Here is a 26,630-nt window from a genome sequence, read left to right on the forward strand (position 1 = left end):
GACAATCAGACAGATTCCAAACTGTTCACCATGGGGAAGACCAAAGAGCTGTCTCAGGACCTCAGAGTCAGGATTGTTGATCTCCACAAAGCTGGAATGGGGTACAAAAAGATTAGCAAGGTGTTGGATTTGAAGGTAACAACAATTGGTGCAATTGTAAGAAAATTTAAAAAGCATAACATGATCATCAACAGACCTCGGTCCGGCGCTCCTAAGAAGATTCCACCTCGTGGGGTAGCAATGATTCTGAGAACGGTCAAAAATCATCCTACAACCACTCGGCAGGAGTTGGCAAATGACCTGAAGGCAGCTGGGACCACAGTTTGCAAGGAAACAATAGGCAACACTTTGCGCAGCAATGGGTTAACATCCCGCAGTGCCCGAAAGGTGCCCCTTCTCAAGAAGGCACATGTGGACGCGCGCCTTAAGTACGCCAATGATCACCTGAAAGATGAACCAAGTTATTGGGAGAAAGTTATGTGGTCGGACGAGACCAAAATTGAGCTTTTTGGCCTCAATTCTACCCGTCATGTGTGGAGGAAAAAAAATGCTGCTTATGACCCCAGGAACACTGTGCCCACCGTCAAGCATGGAGGTGGAAGCATAATGTTTTGGGGGTGTTTCTCCGCCAAGGGTACAGGTCTACTTCACCGCATCACTGGGAAGATGGATGGAGCCATGTACCGTACAATCCTGAAGGACAACCTCCTCCCCTCTGCCAGGAAGCTGAAAATTGGCCGTGGTTGGGTCTTCCAACATGATAATGACCCGAAGCACACAGCAAAGGCAACAAAAGATTGGCTCAAGAAACATCACATCAAGGTCATGGAATGGCCCAGCCAGTCACCGGACCTCAATCCGATCGAAAATCTATGGAGGGAGCTGAAGGTCAGAGTGGCCAGGCGACAGCCCACCAACCTTCATGACTTAGAGAGGATCTGCAAAGAAGAGTGGGCCAAAATTCCACCTGGTGTGTGTGCTAAACTTGTGGTTAATTACAAAAAACGTCTCACTGCTGTGCTTGCAAACAAAGGCTTTGCCACTAAGTATTGAGTGTGTTTGGCCAGAGGGATCAAATACTTATTTCCCTCAATGATATACAAATTAATTAAAATATATTCTTTAAAGTTATTTTCTGGAATTTCTTTTTGATATTTTGTCTCTCCATGTTTTAATACATATTATCATAAATTTATAGACTGATCATGTCTTTATTAGTGGGCAAACCAGCAAAATCAGCAAGGGATCAAATACATATTGGACTCACTGTATGTGAACATAACTTGTTATGTAGTTTTACTACAAATTTGAAAAAAGTCAGACTAAATGGGTCACTTAGGGGGTATTCACACCTGCCTTGTTTAGTTCGATTAAAACGAACTCAAGTTCGTTTCTTGCTTGGTTCGGACCTTTTTGACTGGTGTGAATACAATCACTCGAACTCTAGTGCGGACCAAACAAGCGGACCGAGACCCAGCTGAGGAGGTGGTCTCGGAGCGGTTCCTATCGAACCCTGGTGCGGTTCGTTTATGGTGTGAAAGCAGACCGACCTCGATCCGACCCAGTTACAGAAATCTACCTTTTTTGGATTTGACGAGCTCCTGTAGTTTTTGCGCATTATGGGAAATGTAGGATAGCTCCGTGACGCACAACAGCTGTAAGCAGCAGTGGGCTAACGCTTTTTTGCCAACAATAATTTGATTTTGCATCTCCGACCTGTTCCGTCTTCCGTAGGCCTGCTGTTAGCATGTTGGACACACATGAGAGCTCTTCTCAGCTGTTTTGTTGCACGTCTTCGTCGTTGCAAAATTACGAGCATGATATTGTTAAACTTGCATCAAACGGTCTTGACGCTCAAGCACTTCTGCAAAGCTGTAACTGTAAACTATATTGCTAGGATAATAACGAGTAGGCTACAGTACGCACGTAACGTAGTATTTACGTGGCCCAACTTTGACTTTGGCTTCCTATTCTTCACCCCACCTACACGTTTACCAGCCAATGGTTGAACGACCTTAGCACATGTGCTTTTGTTTATAAATTCTGGTCCGGTTGCAATTAATCACGGTGTGAAAGCGAACCGCACTAAAAAAGAAAAAAAGAAAAAAAAATTGGTCCGGACCAAGTAAGTGAACTAACGGACCTTCCTGGTGTGAATACGCCCTTAGTGAGTGTCTCTTTCAAATGCAAATTAAGTTGAATGGGCTTTTTGAATGGGCCTGCTGCAGGTGAAAGGACTGAAATCCAAGGATTTTCTTTTATTGTTTTTACAAAGTGCCATTGGTACATACTCTTTTAAAGTCTAGTCAATTAAAGGTTTCTAATGGTGTCACTTATAAGTTTCTAGGACAAAAACTAGCAAAGATTGAGATGTGTGTTTGGAACAGTTTTTCAAATCCCCAGGGGGGGATTTAGATGAGGAACACTTCACCGTTTTTTCATATTGAAGTATGTTATTCGCTTAATTAAGACGAGTTGATGCATACCTGCATAGCAATTTTGATAGCTCAATGCATTCATTAAGGGGGATTCACATACGTCGCTACTCGCCCATCGCTCCTCGCCGAAATTCTACTCGCTGGAAAAAAATATCTGCTGCCGGCGTCGGTACAGTCTATGCTGCAAACATGTCCGTTAACTGTCAATCATCTCTATTCTACATTCTGATTTGGTACTCGCTTCACTCGCATCGCTGAAAGTTAGAATTATTTTATCTCCGTACCCACCCACATCGCATCGCCTGTCCTGGCCACATTTCGCTAGAACACATTCGCATTCCATTGTAGCGACGTATGTGAATGCGACTTTAGGATCCAAACAGAGATGAAGTGACCAAACACCTCCATGTATTCCCTATTAAAATACAGTTACACGAGTAGTCACACAACCAAGTATGGTGAGACAAAATAAAACGTGGTGTATTTTTAAGCAGGTAAAAGGGAGAACTATATTGTGTGGCGGAATAATATTGGGAGCACTTTGACTCTGCGCAGTAATATCCTCACTCCAAAGTGAAACTGAAAATGTAAGAGTGAGGATATTACTGCGCCACACAATATAGTTATCACTGGGGCAGCTTTATTGGAAAGTTTCCCAACAGAAAGGTGTTGGTTGAGGTTGCCCATAATGTTGGCGCAGTTGTGACATAAGTCAGAAAAGACGACCCTTGACCAGGGTGAGAATTATACCACGGCCATGCGGCCATGGCCGCCGTTGCCCTACACTTTGGCCTTGATGCCCCGTGAAAAAAAACCCATCGTACGGTCACAGTGGCCTTTATGCCCCTGACTTAAGCTGGGCTCAAACTACACGACTATTGGCCCGATAATTGGCCAAAACCCCCCCTTACGACAATTGGTGGAACGTTCACTCCCCAGGAGGATCATAAGCGATTGTCGCCCCGTTTCCCTAGTCGTGAACGACGTTCTAAGATAGAGTTTTACGGGTTCTAAGACTGCCCGATCGCGAATCGTAGATATCAAACATGTTTGATATTTACGACTGGAAATAGAATATTGAGCAACCACGAGAGTTCCTAAAACGTTACATAAAATATATAGGATAGGAGAAACAGAATAAAAATGAAGTGGACAAATCAATTAGAGGAAGCTCTAGTGGAATTATGGGGCCAATATGAATGTTTTTTCAACATTTTCAGCAAAACCTATCACAACAGGTTGCTCAAGGAGAAGAGCAAGGTTTGGGTGCACCTGGGGCCTCATGTACAAAGACTTGCGTGGATTTCATACTAAAGTATTACGTACGCACAAAGCTGGAAAGCAGCGTACGCACAAAAATATCTGGATGTATCAAACCGTGCGTACGCAACATTTCACGCACATTCTTTTTGTACATTGCAATCAACTTGAAATAGAGCGCACATGCACGAGCCCAAAACTCCACCCCGTCTCCTCCCTCAATTAGCCCAATTTTAATATGCTAATTAGTATAAATAGGCCCGCAGTATTCTCTACTGCAGAACAACTAAAAATGGAGAAAGCAAGAAAAAAACGAAATTTCACAGAGTGCGAGCTCGAGATTTTGCTGACAGAGGTGGAGGTAAAAAAACCTGTTTTATTTGGTTCTCTCTCCTCCGGAGTCACCAGTAAAAGAAAAAAACTGGAGTGGGAGAGTGTGACCAAGGCGGTCAGTGCGGTGGGGTCGGAAAACCGCACCATAGCCGATATTAAAAAAAAATGGTCGGATGTGAAGGTGGAGGTAAAAAAGAAAGTTGCGGCCCACCGAAAAAACCTAAATAGGACGGGTGGCGGAGCCAGGGTGGGGGAGCTCGCACCGTTTGAGCAGAGGGTGGCAGCAATAGTTGGGGATACGGTCCTCTTCGGCGTGGTCCCGCCTGCTGAGGGGGATTCCGACGTGACCCAGGATCGCAACGAAGGTAAACTAATTTCCGTTCATTTGCAGAACCTTCTGTATTTCCCTCTATGTTGTAATGGTTAGCCGCCCATATGCACACATTGTTAATGTTGTGTTCGAATATTATTGTGTCGATTTACATATTGAAAAGAACAAACACTTTGGCTTATTTTCCATAAAATGATTTTAATGTATTTTTTCTCAGAGAGCCCAGCATTCAGTGGCACCGACTCCACACCACTTGAATCCACTCCACGGGCTGAACCGGACCCTCCTGACCGGCCAGGCGTCTCCGGTGTTTGTGGATCCCATCCTCTTCCTCTTCCTCCTCCTCCTCCTGCTGCTGCTGCGGTCCATCCGACAGGCCGAGTGCTGACGCGCGCTGTGTTGGAGTCACAGGAGGAAATTGTTAGAGGCATTGCGGACATCAACAACAACTTACAGAAAATCTCTGACTCACTCCTTGACATCAGTCATTCATTAAAAGAATTGGTCAGAAAATGAATTTTGTCTCCGTTTACCTTTTTATAGGCCTATTCTGGCCATTACACGCTGTCGGGTTTGAATGGCGTCTTGGTCGGGCTGCATATATATTGGTCCTGGGTCTAGGTCGTCTGGTGCTGGTACGTTCACGGGCAGTGGCACGCCGTGCTGGTGCGCAACATTGTGTAGGACCCCACAAGCCATAACAATGCGGCACACCTTTTCAGGGCGATACAGGAGTACCCCCCCGCTGCGGTCAAGGCAGCGCCACCGGCCTTTCAGCTGCCCAATAGCCCTTTCCACGACTGACCGAGTGAGGGCATGGACATTAGTGTACCTCTGCTCTCGGTCAGTCTGTGGGTTGGTGAGGGGGGTTAACAGCCATGTCCTCAATGCGTAACCGCTGTCTCCTGATGAGCATTTGGAACAATTATATCATACACTACATTTCGAGGTTTTCAAATAATTTCCATTTGAAGTGTTTAAATTGCTTACCAATTAGCCACCCATCACGCACCCTGCCAGCCTCCAATCTATTCCCAACCATGCTGTTTGTGAGGATATATGAATCATGGGTTGACCCAGGCCACCTTGCCACGACATTCGTAAGGCGCATTTGGGCATCACAGATTATTTGCACGTTTAAAGAATGGAAATGTTTTCTATTAACGTAAGCAAATTCCCCGTCAGATGGCGCCTTTATAGCAATGTGTGTGCAGTCGATCGCTCCGATTTCATTAGGGAAACCGGCAATCGCTGCAAATTGCGCTTTAATGTTTGCCTGATCAACTGCATCGTATGGGAACCTTACATACCTGGCTGACATGCGGATTATGCCGTCCAAAACAGCCGGCATGGCGCGGCTCAGAGACGATTGGCTCATCCCTGACCGGTCACTCAGTTCCCTCTGGAATGCTCCCGTTGCCAGAAAACCAAGGGTGGTCAGAACTTGGAGAGGAACTGGCAATGCGTGGCTTCTCGCCGTCTCTCTCTCCAAACGCGGGCCCAACTCAGCACAGAGTTCCAAGAGGATAGCTCTTGGTAATCTGAATCGGCTGATAAGCCAGTCATCATCATGGGCCAAAAAATCATGATAGTCATGATACACCCGTTCCCTTCGAATGCGACCATTAGCAACATCTTCCAACAAGGCCAAAACTGCCATCATCAACCTATCGATTATTGCCACATTTTGCGCACGCTTTTATATTGTCATTTATTTGGATGCATGCTGGGGATAGGTTGTTCAGATAAACCCGAGGTGTAAATAATATCCACATAATTTGATGTTGATAGACGGGTTGATTGTTTGATTAATAGGGCTCGGGATCATGACGTAAAAAACTTCGCGGGCGCAGCCATATTGGCAGCTTCACTCCTAAGTTTACTATGGATTACTATGGATTTACTCCCGCCTATATTAGTGTGTTCCTGTTACTTAGTTTTTGCCTTCTTGGTCGTGTGTTGCTGTGTAGTGGGGTGTAACAGCACCACCCATGATCGCAAGAGGAAAAGAATCGCTAATACTACATTTCTGCTTCTTGTCTTCTGCATCTGAATGAATGGATATTACGCTCGGTGCGCTACCAATATGGCGGCTATTCCTAGAATGCAAGGCTTGTTCCCGAGCCCTATTGACTTAAGTAGGCCTAATGTTTTTTGCATGTAATGCGACTGAGCCGTGAACCAATTCTTATTTGCAATTTCAATATATTGCCACTAAGTGTCGACAATGGACAACACCCAACTAGAAGTGTGCGTACGCCAGACATGAAGTGTGCGTGAAGGACCGCACATTCTCACGTTCAAGTCAGTCTTCGTACATCCGGACGTGAGCGTGAGAGTTAGCGTACGCAGCATTTTTGTGCGTACGCAAGCTTTGTACATGAGGCCCCAGGGGCCTCATTTATAAAGGTCTGCGTAGATTCCACCCTAAAACATTGCGTACGCACAAACCTTGCAATTTGCGTACGCAAAAAAATATTCTGATTTATAAAACCGTGCGGCGCACAAGTTCACGCAGGCGGCTGTTTATAAATACCAACCTGAGTTGAATTGTGCGTGCGTGCACGAGCACCACACTCCTCCCATTGTCGTCCCACAATATCCCATAAAAGGTCCATGCAAAACGATTCATGAATATTCTAACATTTATACCGATAATTTTATTGGCTATCGTTGACATGATAGAGACGTCACATCAATCTGAAGAAGGAAGTGAAAGTTGGTCGACAGCGATATCACATTTGACAAGTGAAGCCTACCATGAAATAAGGCTACCGAGTGATATAATTCTGTATCAAAATAACTTAAAGGAGAATTCCGGTGTGATATTGACTTAAAGTGTGTTGAAATATGATACCGAGTGTGAGCGATTGTCTCAGAGCTGATCTCGACCTGTCAGCTGTTCTCCGAAACCCGGCGGTAGCTCAGCAATTAGTAAACCAGGTTTTTAACGTTTGTGCCTCGGGCATCGAACTGCCGTGCAAATAAATCACTGTTTTACACCATTAATGAGGCTCAAAGTAGCTCCACACTTTATTGGTAGACTTCTGAGGGCCCTGACATTTAAAACGAGACATCGAGAACTTTGAAAAAGCACTGGTTGTTTACTTACATGACTGTTTATTCAGGCAGTCACTTTCGAAAGTTTAGCGGTAGCAGCCATCTTGAATCTAGTCACGTGACTGATTCGTGACTGGTTCACGTAATCGCTATGTCTATGTGTGCACTAGTCATGAATCAGTCACGTGACTAAATTCAAGATGGCTGCGACCGGTAAACTTTCGAAAGTGACTGCCTGAATAAACAGTCATGCAAGTAAACAACCAGTGCTTTTTCAAAGTTCTCGATGTCTCGTTTTAAATGTCAGGGCCCTCAGAAGTCTACCAATAAAGTGTGGAGCTACTTTGAGCCTCATTAATGGTGTAAAACAGTGATTTATTTGCACGGCAGTTCGATGCCCGAGGCACAAACGTTAAAAACCTGGTTTACTAATTGCTGAGCTACCGCCGGGTTTCGGAGAACAGCTGACAGGTCGAGATCAGCTCTGAGACAATCGCTCACACTCGGTATCATATTTCAACACACTTTAAGTCAATATCACACCGGAATTCTCCTTTAATAACCCGTATCGTAGCCCACATTTTGCCTTTTGGGTTCATCATATAGGCCTACAGTGCACCATAGCATAAGGTGCAAAGTATTAACATTTGTAGGCTACTGAAACAAATACTCTTATGGCCTATAATAATTTATTTTATGTCAGATGAGTTTCTAGTTGTTTCGGAATACCTTGCAGTCTAGTAATCTGTGGCCCAAACGAGAGAAAAGATGTAAGGTGAGTTTAGCTTTGCTTGAACACTATGCGTTAAGGGGGGAATTCTCCCATGCGCGTAAGGGTGCGTAAGTCCAAAAAAACGCGCAACTACGCGTGTTTCCCTCTAAGCGGATTCTGCCATCCACTTAAGTCGGCCATTTACGCGTGGTAGAGAGAGTTGCGCGTTTTGGGTGGAGCAACCCCAAAATCTGGGCGTTTCTTATATATACAACTCTTGCGCGCATTCTGCCATGGCTTAAGCGCTTTTCCAGCTTACGCACCCTGGAGGGCTGGAATAAGGTCGAGCGTCACTACAAGGTGAAACAGCATATTGCTCATGTCGGCAGAAGGCCTAGTTCTAAATACATGCAACACGGAACTTACAAATTGACATTACAGTATCAAATGTGATGCTTATAAGCTGATACAGCCTCATGTTTTCCGCATTACAGTGTCACACGGTGGCATATTTCGCGCCATTACCGTCACTGGCTTCATAGGCTACATTGTTAAATAGTGAAAACCCCGTTATAATCACCCACTTTCAGTATTGGATCTTACCGATTATGTATCTTCAGTTTTAACTTGACGAGAAGTCATAATAATCCCATGCATACATACTTCGTTCGACTGTCCGTTTCTTTCCAACTTCACTGAAGACATCCATACATTTGCACAGACGTCTGCACTATAGTGGAGGAGCAGCATAGTTTATTCTCTCGTCTTTTAATTCGTTTGTAATGGATTGAACTCATTATGTCAGTCTCTCTACTGTGTTCGAAGCTGCAGATGTCAGTCTACATATGTCTTAGCATAGATAAATTGATATTATGCGAGGCAGCTGCCAGCGAAACCTTTTTGACAACTGTGAGTTTTTGAATGATAAATCTACACACCTCAAGCACGTCTTGACTCTTTGTAAACAAACGTCAAAGCAAAAGTGAAATTTCGTGAAGTAATTTCTTTGTTAAGCTATGTGATGACACCATTTTACTGTAGGCAGTTCTTTATTCAGTTCACCTTGCATACGTTTTCAAAATCAAAGACTGGTTGGTGTTGTTTCTGGATTTAAATGGCATTCAGAAGGTCAATGAGAAAGTCCACGTTCCACGTTTTCATATCAACCTAAATTAAGGAGGAGGTAGATAAGTCTGGTTCTTTTTTAAAATAAATCACGCCTCTTTCATAAGGCCGCCTTGATTTGGAATAATTGCGCTATGTGGGTGTGTCATAAGCTGGGACGGCAGAATGCGCGTAAAACATTGATGCGCAAGAGAACCGCGTAAAAAAAAAAAGCTTACGCGCGAATGGGAGAATTCCCCCCTAATAGAATACAACTTGTAAGAAACAATTAGGGGAAAGGTTTTATGGCCGCTTATTATTATAGGCGCTTATATTTGGTTCACGAAAGCAATATCTCCGTACACATCCGTGGGTGTCAATGTCAGCCGAAGTCAACAGTAACTAATTTGCATTAATTCGAATGAATTTCGCATTAGGGTACACTATGATCATGAACTGTATCTCCGCCAAGGAGGTTATGTTTTCATCGGGGTTTGTTATGTTTGCTAGCAAGATATCGGCGCTCTCGGAGTAGCCTACTTTTCTAGACTAGCAGCGCAAGTAGCCTCACACTGTCGGGAGATAGCCTGGGTTTCCCATACTGCCTTGCGCGGTGATTTCTTTCACGCTGCTAAGGCAGTCTGGAAACTAACGCCCCCATGTTCGCCTGATGTTGGAGGCCAATCACAGAACAGGGGAGAAAGCAAGACCATGAAGAGCTATGCAGAGACGCATTTGATTGACATCCGTGGCGCCCAATGAACGGATCTGGGCATTTTTTCAAATACGAGAAAATGAACGTCTGGTTGCCAGACCACGTCTCATTTGAGAAGTGGGAGGCGTTAGCCAGGCTAGTCGGGAGAGGCATTTAGGCTATATTACTATTATTAAGGAACATCAATATCAATATTACTAAACGTGATCTACTGTAAACGTTTGCAGTTTAGTGTAGACTTGGGCCTATTTGTCGGCAGCCTTGGCTACAAACCTCATAGCCTGTTATGTGAATGAATAATAGTGATCACGAAGGTAGTAACATAATGAAATGTTGAAGTATTAAGATCTTTTCAATGCCCTCTGAGCTTTATTTTGTGATTTCACCATTAGATGGGCTACCGCCGTCAGTGTTGCCAACTTAGCGACTTTGTCGCTAGATTTAGCGACTTTTGGCCGTCTCTGGCGACTGAAAATCTTATCTAGCGACTGACAACAAATCTGGCGACTTTTTCGTGTGTCTGGCGACTTTTCCCCCTCCTTGTCCGAGTCGTCACTCCACTTCACGCAGCTCTGAGCTCTCGTCCTCCCTCCCTCTCCCGAGTCCCGACCATAGGTCCCGACCCCGGCCGCCTCTGACTCCAGAGAGGCTCTTTGGCGTCTCCCTCCCGCTCCATACCCAGCTGTGTGCACCACCACGTTCGGTTCGACTGACGTTCTACAGGCAGCCGCGTGCTTTAAACGAGTACGTGGGGTGGCAGCTCTGCTCAGCAGCAAATGCAAGACAGCGGTCTGGATTCTGGACGCTCGAAAACGGCAGGCAGTAGTTGAGGTCGGACAAAAGTATAACTTCCAAAAACTACAAGCAAGCATTAGGCTACAGAGCTGTCAGCTAATCCTGGCCATCCCCTGCCATTTTATTAAATTATTGACGCCTTCACTGGCGTGATAACAGTGATCACGCAACTTCTGTTTTCAGTGATGGGCTGACCGTGTGATAGAACCACAATTAAACATTGTATCCATAAATGAAGCGGGAACCATAACCTTCTGAGATTCGCATAATGTGATAACGTTATCAGGCTTCAATCAGTGAAAAGCAGATGCAGGGAATAGGTAGGAAATTACTGCTTTTCAGCCACGTAGCCTATTTCATTCTGATGTGACAAGATAGTAAAGTATAGCCTATAGCCTACAGAAGTGTGAAGTGTATCAATTAACATATGTAGGCTATGTTAAATGAAATATATTTGAATTGGGCTCTAAAGTTGCCTATACTGTATGAGTAGCCTGTGAGAAAAGCAAACAGGCATAAAGTTATTAAAGGGCCCTCAACGTTTTTTTTTTTTTTTTTTTTTTTGGGGGGGGGGGGGGTTGCACGACGTAATTGATATGCAAATTAGCGCGTGACGTCATCTAGCGACATTTGGCGACTTTTGGAGCTGGCTTTAGCTACTTTCCATTGGAAATAGTTGGCAACACTGACCGCCGTTCATTCCGACATACCAGCACTCCGACATTGACGTCCAATTGTCGTAGTGGAGGCATGTCTCTTTATGGGAAAAAGTCCCACCACTCCGACATTTGTTTTTTTCATGGTCGCAGTGGCGGTATTTAACTTTTTTTTTCAAACAACGTGCCATTCCACCATGAGGTCATAGGCTATTAATGTCATAACTATATCCAATTGTGTAAAATAATAAAGATTCACATTTAAAATGTCATTGTGAAGACTTCTTGATATGGTTATGTGTCTGTTGCGTGCGCGACTCGGGGAAGTGAAGGCAGTTCTATAGACATGGCAAGTTTTCTTCTGTCTCATTATTCGCGGACTAAGTGGAGCTAAATTAAGTTATTATTTTGCTGTCACTTCGTCTGTTTTATGGCCTAGAAGGTTGTATTTGGTATCTGTGGATAGCTCTAGCTCTCCTCTTTTATCTGACATGCAAGCCTTATCTTTTTGACCACGGTTTCACGAGTAAATCAAACGAAAGTAGCGGTAGCCGAAGCTATATGATTCTTATTTGTTTGTCACTTCGTCTGTTTCTATAACACAAAAGGATCGATGTGTTTGGTATCAATGGAAAGCTCTTTTTCTCCTCTTTCATTTGACATGCGTGTTATGTCTGTGCGATGCCTGGTCCCGGAGTAATTCAAGCGAGAGCAGTGGCTGCGTGGGTGAACGCAGACTGTAAATATGATATACTTTGATTTAAATTCATGATTTTAATTTTATTTTCATACTTGATCGTACAGACACGTGTCTAGTCTCGTTGGAAAGCCCCGGTTCTGCTCTTTCATTCAATATAGGTCTCATCTCGCTGTGACTAATAATCGCGGAGCAATGTAACAGAGAAGAATGAGTGTGTTTTTTGACGCACTTTGCGTCCATCGGGCTCATAGGGTCCGTTAAATTGACTTGGAAAAAAATAGGATTTGTAAACTGTCGGAATGGGGGTACTAAAATGTGTCGGATTGGCAGCATGTCGAAATAGAGGCATGTCTAAATGGAAGCATGTCGTAGTGGTGTCATGTCTGAGTGGCAGCATGTAACCCATTAGATGCTTATTTTCATGCGTGAAGAACTTTGCGTAAGCTTTACGGACGGTCCAAAGGATGCGTAGAATTGCGCATCTTTTCACGCATAGATTTTCTTTATAGATCCCGACGTTGACGGTGAAAGGTGCGTACGCACATTTCAGCCCCGTTCACGCAACTTTTTTGTGCGTAGCAGTCTTTATAAATGAGGCCCCAGGTGAGCAAAACATAATGATAAGGCTAGTTAACTTAACGTTAACGTCCAAAAACGGTTGATAAACAATTAGCCTAGGCTCCGTGGTTATATCCTGATGATCAGACCAAAACCTACCTGTCCATCTACCTATGGCTATATCTACATCTACCTATCTATCCATTCATCTACCTATCTATACCGATTGTAGCAGTATGAAGTGGTCCACTGCCCACTTTTCCTGCTGTATCGTGAGTGGCCCATCTGTGGTTACCGAGAGCCAATCGGTACTCCTGCGCATCTATTTAAATCAGTGAACCCACACTGCGTCGTGCCAGATGTCAAAGGCCTGCCCCTCTTATCTCCCTGTTGATTGCCATCGCCGCAGAATGCCCCCCCTTCCCCGTGCTGCATCGCCTCCCCCCGCCAGCTGGGTGCGCGTACAGCATAGTCCTGGGGATCGCTACAAGCAGGGGAGCGACTGGCAATCATAGCTACGTAGAACTCTGCTGCTTTGCCTACCTTTCTTTGCTCCCGACTTCCTGAATGGGCTCATCCGTCCTAACAACACTGGTTCCACGGCTAGCTTGCCGTCTGCTAGCGGATTATGTGAAGGCTTGGCGTTGCATGTGATTGTGTTTGTTTACGTTTGGTGTCTATTCCGTTACTTCTGACACGCTTGACTGGAGGCCTTAGTAGGCTACTGCGGATCCTTAGTGTGGCAGTTTGTTTTGTCTTGTTTGTTTTGATTTTGACTTTGTTACATTTTGTGAGTGTGTCTGTAACCCCTGTCCACCCTTCTCTGTTTAGGTGCTGTGATAGCTGAAAGTGGGAGCAGTTCTAGTAGGGGTTCTCGTGGGATGCGACCTGTCTCTCACTGAGTGTATAATTGCTGTGTGTGCGTGTGTGTGTGACCTGACCAAGCACGTGTGATTGGTGTGCCTACTTCGTATACACGTAGGCCTACCTTAGCTACTGCCCTCCCACCGGTAAGCCTCAGCACAGTTTCACTGTTGTATGTGTAAATAAATTATTTTCTTTATGGAACCATGTCTCTTGTCAGTCATACGAACCTCTGAGTGCCTTATTGGGTTAAGCATATGAAGTCTGAATTATATCTTTGGGTGCAAGTCCCATCGTGGCGTAGTCTGCAATTGTACCTTTATGCCACTTGCTACACTATCAATCTATCTAGTTGAGGAGGTCAAAACACGGGCAACATCGCTTCGTACACAGTACGTTAAACTACTTAAGCCTAGGCCAAGCGGGAGCGACGATCGCCCTCTGACCCCTAAACAACTATGGCTTCTTCCGTCTTTGGACTTCTTGAAGAAGCACGTAACTCAGCGTGCAACTGAGACAAGCGTAAGTTTAAGAAACAGCTAACGTTATTTGTTCTAAAAGGGGAAAGTAAATTCTCTGGTAGCATATTGAAATTGAAACACTAGTAATTAAAGGCCAACACATCATAGGCTACACAGGAAAGGATAAAAGCCCTCTTTCAGTCGAGTACCCCTCATAAAGCCGCGGCGGGCTAGCTGCTAATGTTATGGATGTTAAACCGCACGACCTACCTCGTGTAGCATAACCCAGGAAGGAAGGGTGTCTGTTAATCCTTATGGTTAATCCATATGATGTATTATAACATTCCCAGCCTCTCAGACGTGATTAAACGAAAAAAGAAAGAAACGACAGCTCTGCTGTCACGGGTTAACTCTACATACAGCATGAAGGCGACTAGCAACATTAAAAACCGGCATCGATTAAATGTGCCGTCAAAGATGCCATGCCCACACTCGGAATACAGTCATTTTCAAATGAAGCTCTCTGATTGGTTATCAGATGTGACCTTGTTTGAACTTTTCCAGGGTGTACATAAACAGTAGAAGAATGTAGGCCTACATGCATACGACTGGTTTTCGGAGTATCCAGAATTAATTGCTGAAGCTTTTGTCTAGAAAAGCTGCCACAAAAAACACAATCTAGAGATTTATTTTATTACAGTTTTTTCTGATTGGTTTTTTTCTAACTACACAAATAGCAAAACCTTACACCAAATTATCAAAACATTGTAGTTCTCTTGCAAAAGCGAACACAACTTGATTAACTCTTCACACCTTTGTAAAAATTGTGTTTCTGTATCAATCAGTAAACACAAGCCATCATCTACTAAACAACTACACACTGATGGTATGAATACAAGACACATCTGGGTTTTGCTTTCTCTGTGAACAAGGTAGGCTACAGTATGTCAGTTTGAGGTCATACTTTTGTCATAGTTCTGTAAACATATAGGAATCCAAACTTCAAGTATTGGTGTTCACACTCATCAAAACAAATACAAAGTCAAAACACAAAATAGTAATTTCACTGAGGCAAAAAAAAATAAAAAATCTTTCTACATCATGACATCTCTCTGGGTACAGCCACAAAATTTCATCTACAGTACATTGCATGCAATGTCCTCCTGTCCAAGGCACCGGACTCCTTGTCCTTGTTGTCTCCCTCTCGCTCCTTCACCTCCACGTCCTCTTCCTAGGCCTCCTCTAATTCTCACTCTTCCTGCTCCTTCCATTGTACTCCACACGGATATCTTATCTGTGCCTTATTTACACTGCTTAGGCTGATTGCAAAGTGAACTAATGATCTAAAACAGTTTTCACATGTGAAAATGTGCCAGACAGTTGGCATAATAGTATTACTGATAGCCATACATGTGTATGATTTTGCTAGGAGTGTGTTGGAAATTTGGTAATTGAGTGTAAGCAGTGAGTTGTGTTTAAAGTTCCGCAAAAAGAGTGTTGTGCAGTGAATTGTGCCTACAGTTTTGCAAAGTGTGTGTTACAAAATTGCAAACTGAGTTCAAAGCAGTGTTTGTGCTTTCAGTTTTGCAAACTCAGTGAGTGGTTTTGCTATATGTCTTAATAGTTTTAGAAATTGTGCTACAAGAATCACGATTAGTGCTTTAGCATTCAGAAAAAACTGTAAGATAACCCCCCCTCCATGAAGGATTGCATTTAGTTTTGAACACCCTTTGGGCATGATCAAGTTGCCTAAAAGGATAGTGCTTCATCAGGTCCGTCCTGAGTGGATAGGCCTCATCCCCCACAAGCATAAATGGTAAAACCACACCAGAACTCGGCAGACTTTCTGCAGGTGGAATATTAAGGGGGCCACGATCCAGTGCCATTTTCAGATCTGAATTACCATAAAGCCCACCATCTGATACCCTACCCTGTGTGCCGACGCTGATGTAAATAAACTTGTAGTTCGCATCCACAACTGCCATCATAAGCACAGAAAACCTGTGCTTGTAATTGTGCCATGTGCTGCCACTGTTTGCTGGGGGCTGGATATAGATGTGCTTTCCATCCACAGCAGCTAGGCAATGCGGGAACTGCCATTTTTTTGGAAAACACTTCTGCCACTGCCTTACAGTCTTCCTCGGTTTTTGGAGTCTGCAGGGGAAAAAAACCCATCAAGCACACAAACAATGGGGACGCACCATAGCGCCACATCCTTTATTTTAGTGGCAACACTGAGTAATGTATTATCACAAACCTTTCTCTCAAAGATTGGTGCAAAGCCTTGCATGTTTCTTTCACGATACTTGATACCGTTGTCGCCCCGATCCTGTACTGGAAACCCAGTGATTTAAAGGTTTCACCTTCAAAGGGAGAGAAAGTAAACATTACAACTGAGCCACACATACAAGAAAGAAACCTGTAAATGTGCAGTACAAACCTGTGGCCAAGAATCTGAGGGTCAAGGACAGTCTCTCCTTTGTGGAGATTGCCCGCCTCATTTTGGTGTCCTTCTTCGTAATCATTGGCCCCACTGCCCTTAAAATCACCTCAAACTCCTCAGGGGTCATCCGGAGTAGCTCCTTGAACCCTGACCTGTCCTCTACCTACAAGAAATGATATGATTTGAGTCTGACAAGTAAGACATTTTGTTTAGGTCATTGCATTTCTCATAATTAGTGTAATTATACAGTATATTGAGCGTGTGTGTTTTCATTCTATGGTAACTAATCTATCCACAGTTAACACTTGGAGATCCGGGGCCTTTTCAGGCCCATTTGAGGCAGTCAGCTATAACATGAGATTTTTATGTTTTTCATCCAACTAAAAACATCTATACAAAAGTGGCACATATGGTTATCTAGAGGTCCTCCATAAATAATTATATGAGAGTAAAGTGGATGTAATGAAATTACTTTTTATTATAATTCAGTGTAAACACAACTATATCTGATATCTATCTGATATTTCGCTTTTGACCACTGTCAGTCTTGGATAATGATTGGTAGCGCCCTATATTAGGATAGATAATGATTGGATAAGATTTGCGATGTAAGGTCAAAGTTCAAAAGGAGAAGAAAGTGTCAGCCTTTGCATAGAGCCTTTCACCAGCTCAAGTCAAGTATCAAGGTCGGATTTATGTCAGGACACATCTCGGGACTTGAGCTAGGTAAGTTGTGCATATGTCCTGCTGCAGAAAAACTTTGTGTGCAAGTTAAGCTTCAACATTGTTGCAGTAGCCACTTCGCTATGTAAACAGCTAGCTAGCGAGGCTTAGATATTGGTTTTATATTGATGGGATATAATGTTACCTACCTCAAGTTCTTTTTGGAGGACAGACAACCCATACTGTCCCCTTAGTGCCATCCACGAACGTGTCCATTGACTTCTCTTTTTTCGGTTTTTCTTCTGTACATAAGATAGCCAAAACGAGATGCACTGCATCGGTAGCAGAAGTCATGGCTGCCAGATCACCGTTGATTTTTGACAGTTAACAGTTCTTAATATTTTATGTGACAATAAGCATGTGAATCTACTTACTTTTATTATATTTAAATTTAATATAATTTATATAAGTCCCATTCATTGTTACCATCGATTCAGTGCTGTAGTCTAGTTTGTTGCGTGAGTAGCCTGACTTCTGTCAGTGATTGTTGTGTGGGTAGGCTACAGCTTCCTACATTGTTAACTTGTCAGCAGCAGGCAAATATGTTTTTACTTTATATGCAAAATCTATAACTTTTATTTTAAGTGCTTAAATACGACGTATAGGCCACCTGCGTATAATGTAGTGCAGGGCTTAGATTGTAACCCTGCCTAGATCTCATTCACTCCCCGTTGTTTTGGTGGTCCCTGCTGCTTTTGGGTCTTGTTTGTTGTATATCATCACGTCATCATTATATAATGCCATGTAGGCTACCAAACTGAAGAACGTGTGACATGCTTGCAGGAAAATGTAGGCTACTGAATGTCATCACGGCATATAGCCTACTGTAGACAAGTCAATCGCAGGAAAAATCTTGTAATCGTGCGGAACAGTCGTTGTAGTGTGAGCATGTTTACGATTGGAGATGTTACACCCCTGAAACAGGGGTAGAAATAATCACAGAGTGATTTTAGTGCGGTTTCCTCAATATCAGAGTTTAATAGAATCCTTTTCTTAAACAAATGCTCACATTACCAGAACATACAGGCTGCTAACGTTGTTCAACTTACAGGTTAGCACTGCCTAGCTTAAATGGGCTTTATACCCAAAATGCACATTAATATTGAGCAGAGAAATATACAAATGATGTCTAAACATACATGAACAAATACGTCTTAACAAGTGGTCAAAATGGCGCAGGCACGCTGTATCAGGCAGCATGGTCGAGAACGTTTCCACACTTACGCACGTTGGCTACATTACACTGCATACAAAAGTTCTCTATTTTCATAGTCAACACTCGATTTTAAACTAAGCAACGGTTACACAAATGTATTTAGTACAATATCAAAAGAGGGTATGACTGTACCTGAAACAGGGGTAGAAATAATCACAGAGTGATTTTAGTGCGGTTTCCTCAATATCAGAGTTTAATAGAATGAGGAAAATACCGCGATCTCCCCTAGTTAAGTGGGTGGAGACAAAAGCAATCGAGCCTAGCTCGCGACTCAAGGCAAATTGTTGATCACTGATATAAAGCATGTAATTATTAAATCAATGAAATCCTCAACACATCATGTACAACACAAATGATTTTTGTTTTTAACAATGTTTAACCGTTTGTTGTGAATTATTCATTGTGATAGTAATATCCTCAATTCCATTACTACAAATACTATTATCTAAATCTGTAACAAACCATGAATTAATCCAAAGTTTCCAACTTGTTACAGAGACACGATAATGGGTTGCGATTCTCTTTATGTGTGCGCCGCAACCCGACGTCAAAATCGGATACGATTTTTAAATCGTGTAGTTTGAGCCCAGCTTTAGGGTTGCCAACCATTCAGTATAATACGGAATCGTCCCGTATTTAACACATAAAAGTCTTGTTCCGTATTGAACTGATACGGAACGCTCTTTGCTCTTTGAGTGAAATTAGGTCCGTTGCTTCACCTGTTAATTTGCTGCGCAACTGATCACGCAATCGCGGACCTACAGAAAAAGAAAGCAAACGTTTCTGCAATCAGGAGGAAATGCTAGCCAATTCGATGTGATTAAACTTAGCCATACAATTAAGTGGTGGTATGAGCTTTCATTGAATGCATGCGTGTGCGCGTTTGCGTACACGCATGGTCAGAAGATTGTACCCTTAGTCTTTCATTTGAAGATTTACGCCTATCTGCACGGCCGTTTACCATTGGTATTGGTATAAGTTGGTATTGTGTTTTCTTACATTCAGGCATTCAAATGACATTTCATTATAAACCATATCATTTTATTTCTCCATTTGCCTACCAGAGTGTAGCCGTTTTCAGACAGCGGTGTATTTTCGCAATGTTCACAGACTTTTACTTTCAGCAAATAGGCCTACCCTATACGTCATGTCTGAATGTCCGCTATCGTCAGAAATGCGGCAGGTAATTATCGCAGAATGCGCAGAAACCTGTCTGAAAACTGCTTATGATGCTTGCATGAGAGAAACATCCCAAAACAATAGCACCCATATTTGCTGTTGTTTTCAGAAGTATCTCTCATGCAAACATGCAAAAGAATGAACTACTGTAATATATAGGCTATCTTACATTAACTAAGCAGACCTCTGATGTGCATAGTTTTCACAAACTTTTTGTAAACAATTTTGGCACAAACATTTTTTTTGCTTTGAAGTGAAAGTGCATGTCTAACAATAAAGCATAATACTAATTGTGATATGATAATCATAATGATGATTTGATGGGGTGGTGGGGTCAGGTATGTGTAGGTGGGCCCTATGACCCCAAAGTCTGCCATGATTGGGCCTCAACTTAAGGCTGGCTTACATTGCACGATTTTGGTCTGTTTTAACAGTCGGCGACTAAATTTCCAAAATCGGGCGGAAATCTTGGGAGTTGTGCTAGAATCGCAGCGTGCTCCCGTCATCTAAATCGTTTAGTGTAAGGTGCCAATCTTAGCGGTTTTAAGTCCGTCGGAGGCAGTCTTTCTCTAGTTTTGCCGTTACGACAATATCAAACATGTTTGAAATTATCGGAAGTCTTTTCAGTCGTGGCTCATGCAAATAGTGACGTGAACATTAAAAAACAATAGTAACCTCTCGCGAACACGAAAACAGGAAGGGGCAAAATAGGCGACAGCTGTAGCCTATATGATTATTTGTTATTTCATTTCTTATAATTTATTAGTCGGCTATTCTACGAGACAGAACAAGTCTATATCTGTTAGTGATGTCACACATCAAACAATGCTGCAGAAACGCGAAAAAAATACTTTGATATGAGTAGGCTATCATGTGATTTCCTGTTAATTATGACGTGTAGCCTATTGCACGATGGAAATAATTTGAAGGAATCTAGCAGCAGTCTTGTAAATAGTGACCCACAGTCTTTGCAAAATCCTAATCTGAGACTGGCCTGTGACTAGACTGTGACTAAAGACTCAATGAATTGTCTTTAGATGTGAGAGGGTCTGAGACTGTAGTCTTTCAAAAATCTTTTCCAAATCTTTGCAAAGTCTGTCAATGTAAGGTAGGCTTTAAAGAAGTTTGAGGCTGCGTTAGTGTTTCTCAAAGCCTACAGCGGCTAGCGGGTCTATGTATTTGTGTCGAGATACAATGTAGAAAATAAAATGTAAAACCATCGAATTTTATTCAGTGGCCTTTGTGCCCCATTATGTGGCCTTGGTGCCCCTAAAAAAAATGAAGGTTCAGGCCAAATGGCCTTGCCCCTAAACAACAAAAAATTCCCACCCTGCCCTTGACAATACTGTCACGTTGGAAAGAGGACACCCGCTGTGCGGATGCAAACGACAAGGATGGGATTCGAAGCCACGCGTGCAGAGCACAATGGATTAGCAGTCCATCGCCTTAACCACTCAATGGACTGCTAGGAGGGGGGGAGAAAAAGGAAAAAAAGGGGGGAAGGGGGGGAAAGAAGGGAAAAAAGAGGGGAAAAATCAGAAAGTCGCCGGTTCGATCCCCGATAGGAACTTCTCTCGATTAATGCAAACTGTTATTAATAAGTGCTATGACTCTATCAGGTATTGCTTAAAAAGATATATAAACAGGATGAGTAAGGATAAAAATGCTTTGTTGTTATTATAATAATAACATTATGAGCAATGAATGAGAAAATGCCTATTAAATTATGTTATAAATTATATTATTAAATTATATTAGAAATTATATTCAATTATATTATAAATAAATTATATTCAATTATATATATATTATGAATTATCCAAAATTAAACATTACATAATTCAATTATGTTATAAATTATATAAATTTATGTTATACCTCATTTTTTAATTAAATACTGATTGGTCCAACAAGGTGCACACTCTTGCCAGGATTTGCACCTGGAATCTTCCACCCAAAGGATGGCTGTGTTACTATTACACCACAAGAGTTTTGTTTTTTGTTGTTTTTTTTTTGTTTTTTGTTTTTTTACACCAAACACCAAAGGTGTGTGTGTGTGTTTTTTTTTTTTTTTTTCAATAACACAACGGCAGGTAAGGGGACCATCCCTGAGAGTGTGACGCTGGAGCTGGAGCCCAGTTTACCTTAGGGGGCTGCAGGGTGAACAGGTGTCGTGGTGGTGCCGTCGATGTCTCATGGTCTGTGGGAGGAGAAGAAACAGGGGCAGGAACATTGGGTGGGTCACTGTGTTGCTGTGTCGTCAGTGTCGTGTTTTGTGCTATGGGAGTGGCAGGAGAAGGAACATCTGGGAGGTCTGTTGGAAAACTCAAAAGGTGACAGTCTTCTAGGTGCTGTAATAATCCAACAGCCCCCCAGGCCTTTACACCACACTGCTCACACTCCTCCTGGACGTGGAAGTCTGACAGGTGCTGCTTGTAGTCCTCGCACATCACCTCCTGACTACACAGCGAGCACATGATTGACCCCTGGGAGCGTGGGACTGCTCTGCCTGCACTGGCCTGTGGAGATGACTCTTTTGCTGTGCTGGCCTGGGAACCGTCACCTGTTCTAGCCGCAGCACTGGCCTGTGGAGATGGATTAGCAGTCCATCGCCTTAACCACTCAAGGGACTGCTAGGAGGGGGGGAGAAAAAGTTTAAAAAGGGGGGAAGGGGGGGAAAGAAGGGAAAAAAGAGGAAAAATCAGAAAGTCACCGGTTCGATCCCCGATAGGAACTTCTCTCGATTAATGCAAACTGTTATTAATAAGTGCTATGACTCTATCAGGTATTGCTTAAAAAGATATATAAACAGGATGAGTAAGGATAAAAATGCTTTGTTGTGATTATAATAATAACATTATGAGCAATGAATGAGAAAATGCCTATTCAATTATGTTATAAATTTATACAAGTTTTAGCAATGGAAAGAATAACATATTCACTTAAAGGGCAATATTCACTCTTTGAAGAAATGTGGACATCATTTATGGAGTTCGTACAGGGTCCACTCTTTTTGAGGACCCTACAGTAATGTATAGTAACCCCCCTCTACTAGTATGGCCAATGATTCTAGTATAGCTAATCTAGAGCCTATGTAATGCCTGCCTCTGTACCATTGAGTATGTGCCGTATTAATGTGTGTTTTTTTTCTATTCCTCTGTCCTTTGTTTTATTTTTTATTTTTTATTATTATTATCATTATTGTTTCTGATCTGTTGACATGTCTTGTTTGACTCTGTGTATGCCATGTTCGTGTTAAAAAAAAAAGAAAATCTAATAAACACATTGGGGAAAAAAAAATATGTTATAAATTATATTATTAAATTATATTAGAAATTATATTCAATTATATTATAAATAAATTATATTCAATTATATATATATTATGAATTATCCAAAATTAAACATTACATAATTAAATTCTGTTATAAATTATATAAATTTATGTTATACCTCATTTTTTAATTAAATACTGATTGGTCCAACAAGGTGCACACTCTTGCCAGGATTTGCACCTGGAATCTTCCACCCAAAGGATGGCTGTGGTTTTTTTTTTTTTTTTTTTTTTTTTTTGAAACACAAACACCTCCAATAAAGAGGGTTTTTTTTAATATTTATTTATAACTCCAACACTACCAATGAAGAGGTGTACGTACATGTTAGAAATGAATAGAAATTGCACAATGTATAGGCTTGTTGTGGAATATCAAAGTGCAGCACGCACAATTATATAAACAACTATACAACAATACATACATATATGTGACCCTGTAAAGCGGAACCAGTCGTTTCGGTAAAATTAATTAAATTAAGTTATTGTGCTCACATGAACGGCCATAAACTAAGCTTTCCAACGATATGTATATCGAGGGTATTACACAAACTATCGCTAAGATAACAGCATCCAAAGTTGACATGGTTCTCCTGTCACGATATGCCAGAAGAGGAGAAATCACCTTTTTAAGCGGCGCATGCACAACGGGAATGACAGGAAATGTGTTGAATCTTCGCCGGGTTTAACAGTCAAAACGTATGTTTTTCCGTGAAATGCGTTCACGATATGAAACTGTAGACTGTATACAGTCGAATTAGGCGAAAACGTGAAATTCAACATTTTAACCCGGAAGTTTGTTATTGTTGATTTTCTCAAAATAACGTTGTGCGCAAAACGACTGATTTCGCTACGAATGGTCACATATATATTCTACAATGAGCTCTTCCACTCTGTGATGGTCTGTCCAGACGCAGGACAGTACCATTTCCCCCATAACTGCGTATGGCCTGTCAGTTTGTTTTTTGACTTACCACATATCTTACATTCATAGTGGTAGCTTTCCTTGGCTTGCCGCTTCTTGGGGGGCTCACCTCTCATTTCTCGCTCCTTGTCCCCAGGGTTGCCTTTTGCAATCTCCACTCTCGGAACCCATTAAGGGAAGCTAGCGGTGCTGGGGCTGGCTGGTGAGGAAGGCCACTCTGAGAGTGAGATGCTGGCATTGGTGGTAACTGGTAAGTCTTCCAGCCCTGAGAGTGAGATGCTGGAGCTGGAGCTGGAGACTGTGACGGCAGGTAAGGGGACCAGCCCTGAGAGTGAGACGCTGGAGCTGGAGGCTCTGACTGCAGGTAAGGGGACCAGCCGTGAGAGTGAGACGCTGGAGCTTGAGACTGGGACGGCAGGTAAGGGGACCAGCCCTGAGAGTGAGACGCTGGAGCTGGAGCCCAGTTTACCTTAGGGGGCTGCAGGGTGAACAGCTGTCGTGGTGGTACCGTCGATGTCTCATGGTCTGTGGGAGGAGAAGAAACAGGGGCAGGAACATTGGGTGGGTCACTGTGTTGCTGTGTCGTCAGTGTCGTGTTTTGTGCTATGGGAGTGGCAGGAGAAGGAACATCTGGGAGGTCTGTTGGAAAACTCAAAAGGTGACAGTCTTCTAGGTGCTGTAATAATCCAACAGCCCCCCAGGCCTTCACACCACACTGCTCACACTCCTCCTGGACGTGGAAGTCTGACAGGTGCTGCGTGTAGTCCTCGCACATCACCTCCTGACTACACAGCGAGCACATGATTGACCCCTGGGAATGTGGGACTGCTCTGCCTGCACTGGCCTGTGGAGATGGCTCTTTTGCTGTGTTGGCCTGGGAACCGTCACCTGTTCTAGCCGCAGCACTGGCCTGTGGAGGCTGCTCTTTTCCAGCTGCCGTGCTGGTCTGGGAACCTGGGGCTGCAGCACCTGTCTCTGAACTTGTTCCAGCTGCAGAACTGACCTGTGGCGCAATCAGCTGACCTGCACTGGCTGCGGCTGTCCCTGCCTTCTCTGCTGACAGGGAAAAACAACACTGGGTTTACATTTAAAGTATATTTCCCCTAAGGCTAAAAATACTCTGCACCCAAATAAATACATACTCACACTGATTAACACTTAAAAACAAACAATAGAGCAGAGGAGAAACCATTTCCATTACTTTTTCCAGTATATTTGCATCACATCACAGTTTTAATGATTCAATGGCATCACTTACCTGGTGGTATCCGCATTTGCAGGGGATCTTCTTCCCAAAAATGTCTGTTCCTCTGACAGTTAGGCCAAATCGAGGGGTCAGTGGACAATTTTTTATCCTATCTAGGACTGCCTTCCAACGTCTGCTCCCAGGTCTCTGGCCAGTGGAAAACGTGTACTTCCCCTGGGCAAACAGGACCATAACGCCGGCCCAGTACGCATCTGATTTCCCTTCCTTTGGCATCTCTATAGGACAATTTGAAGAGTTTATAAGAAAGAGGTATAATTTTAAACGCTATATCCACCATTGTAATTAATCATCATAAATATTTTTTTACAATCTGTTTTCTATCAAAACAGCACAACAGCAACTTGATTGATATTTCCTGGAATACACAATTGAATAACATGACTTTTAAATAATGGATAGTGTTTTGGAATCAAACTAGTCATTTATTTCAGTCAGAAAGTGAATAGGTCATCATGCAATTCAGGCTAGCTCTTCAATGGGGGTCATTGCGCTTACGTCACTTGATTATTATAAAACCACACAACATCACCTCAGGCAAAACGTTAACGGTTTTCACGTCAGGTCTACAACACAAAACATAGTTTAAGATGACCACCACGTATCGTAGAAAAATCTCTGAAACGTCGACGAGATTAGCCCAAACAAACAAACAAACTATAAAAAAACGGCTAATTTACGTTACCCTACCTACAAAGGGTTTATCTAGTCTATCCCTTAAATAATTAACCTTACACAAATAAATGTCGTAGCACAATATGAATGTGTTAATGTAACGGACCAAATATATAGCAGTTTAACTTAAAAAGTTCATTACAGCGGTCGTCAATTACAGTAGCCTACCGCTAACTTATAGGGCAAACGTTAATGTTATCTCCGTCGTTACGTTACCCTTTCAACATAGATCTAAAGGAACTAGCAAAACCAACACCCTTTAAATGATATACCATAACGTTAGCCTTTTTAAATGATTATTTCAAGTCTAGTATTATCATAACACGTATGACCGTACGTACCTGGCGTAAACACAATTTACATCTAAACTAGCGTTACGGTTACGACCCAACTAAACCTATAACCCCACACACTATTTACAGTCTTAATAGACGAGTTAAAGCGTATTTAATTCATTCGTACTTACTTAAATATTGGTGTTGGTTGAGGTTGCCGATTATGTTGGCACAGTTGGGAGGGGTCAGAAAATACAACCCTTGACAATACTGTCACAATAGAAAGAGGGAGACCCCCTGTGCAGATGCAAACGACGAGGATGGGATTCGAACCCACGCGTGCAGAGCACAATGGATTAGCAGTCCATCGCCTTAACCACTCGGCCACCTCGTCACTGGGGCAGCTTTTTTGGAAAGTTTTCCACCGGAAAGGCATTGTGGTTGCCGATAACGTAGGAGCAATTGTGAGAGGTCAGAAAATACGACCCTGTCACATTGGAAAGAGGGAGAGCCGCTGTGCGGATGCAAACGACGAGGATGGGATTCGAACCCACGCGTGCAGAGCACAATGGATTAGCAGTCCATCGCCTTAAACACTCGGCCACCTCGTCA

General features: G+C 42.8%; 1 protein-coding gene and 1 non-coding gene across 2 annotated transcripts; both read right to left on the minus strand.

Moving 5' to 3' along the window:
* Positions 1 to 4,899: 4,899 nt before the first annotated feature.
* LOC134060486 (putative nuclease HARBI1) lies at positions 4,900 to 6,169 on the minus strand. The gene is made up of 2 exons (XM_062517213.1): positions 5,353 to 6,169; positions 4,900 to 5,267 (listed from the first exon to the last, which is right to left on the minus strand). The coding sequence occupies exons 1-2, from the start codon at positions 6,023 to 6,025 to the stop codon at positions 4,900 to 4,902; spliced, it is 1,041 nt and encodes a 346-aa protein (XP_062373197.1). The 5' UTR covers positions 6,026 to 6,169.
* A 20,161-nt stretch (positions 6,170 to 26,330) lies between these two features.
* trnas-gcu (transfer RNA serine (anticodon GCU)) lies at positions 26,331 to 26,412 on the minus strand. The gene has a single exon. It is a non-coding gene; the product is annotated as a tRNA-Ser (tRNA).
* Positions 26,413 to 26,630: the final 218 nt, after the last annotated feature.

This window comes from Sardina pilchardus, chromosome 16 (genome assembly GCF_963854185.1).
Source record: "Sardina pilchardus chromosome 16, fSarPil1.1, whole genome shotgun sequence".
In the NCBI taxonomy this organism is placed as follows: domain Eukaryota; kingdom Metazoa; phylum Chordata; class Actinopteri; order Clupeiformes; family Clupeidae; genus Sardina; species Sardina pilchardus.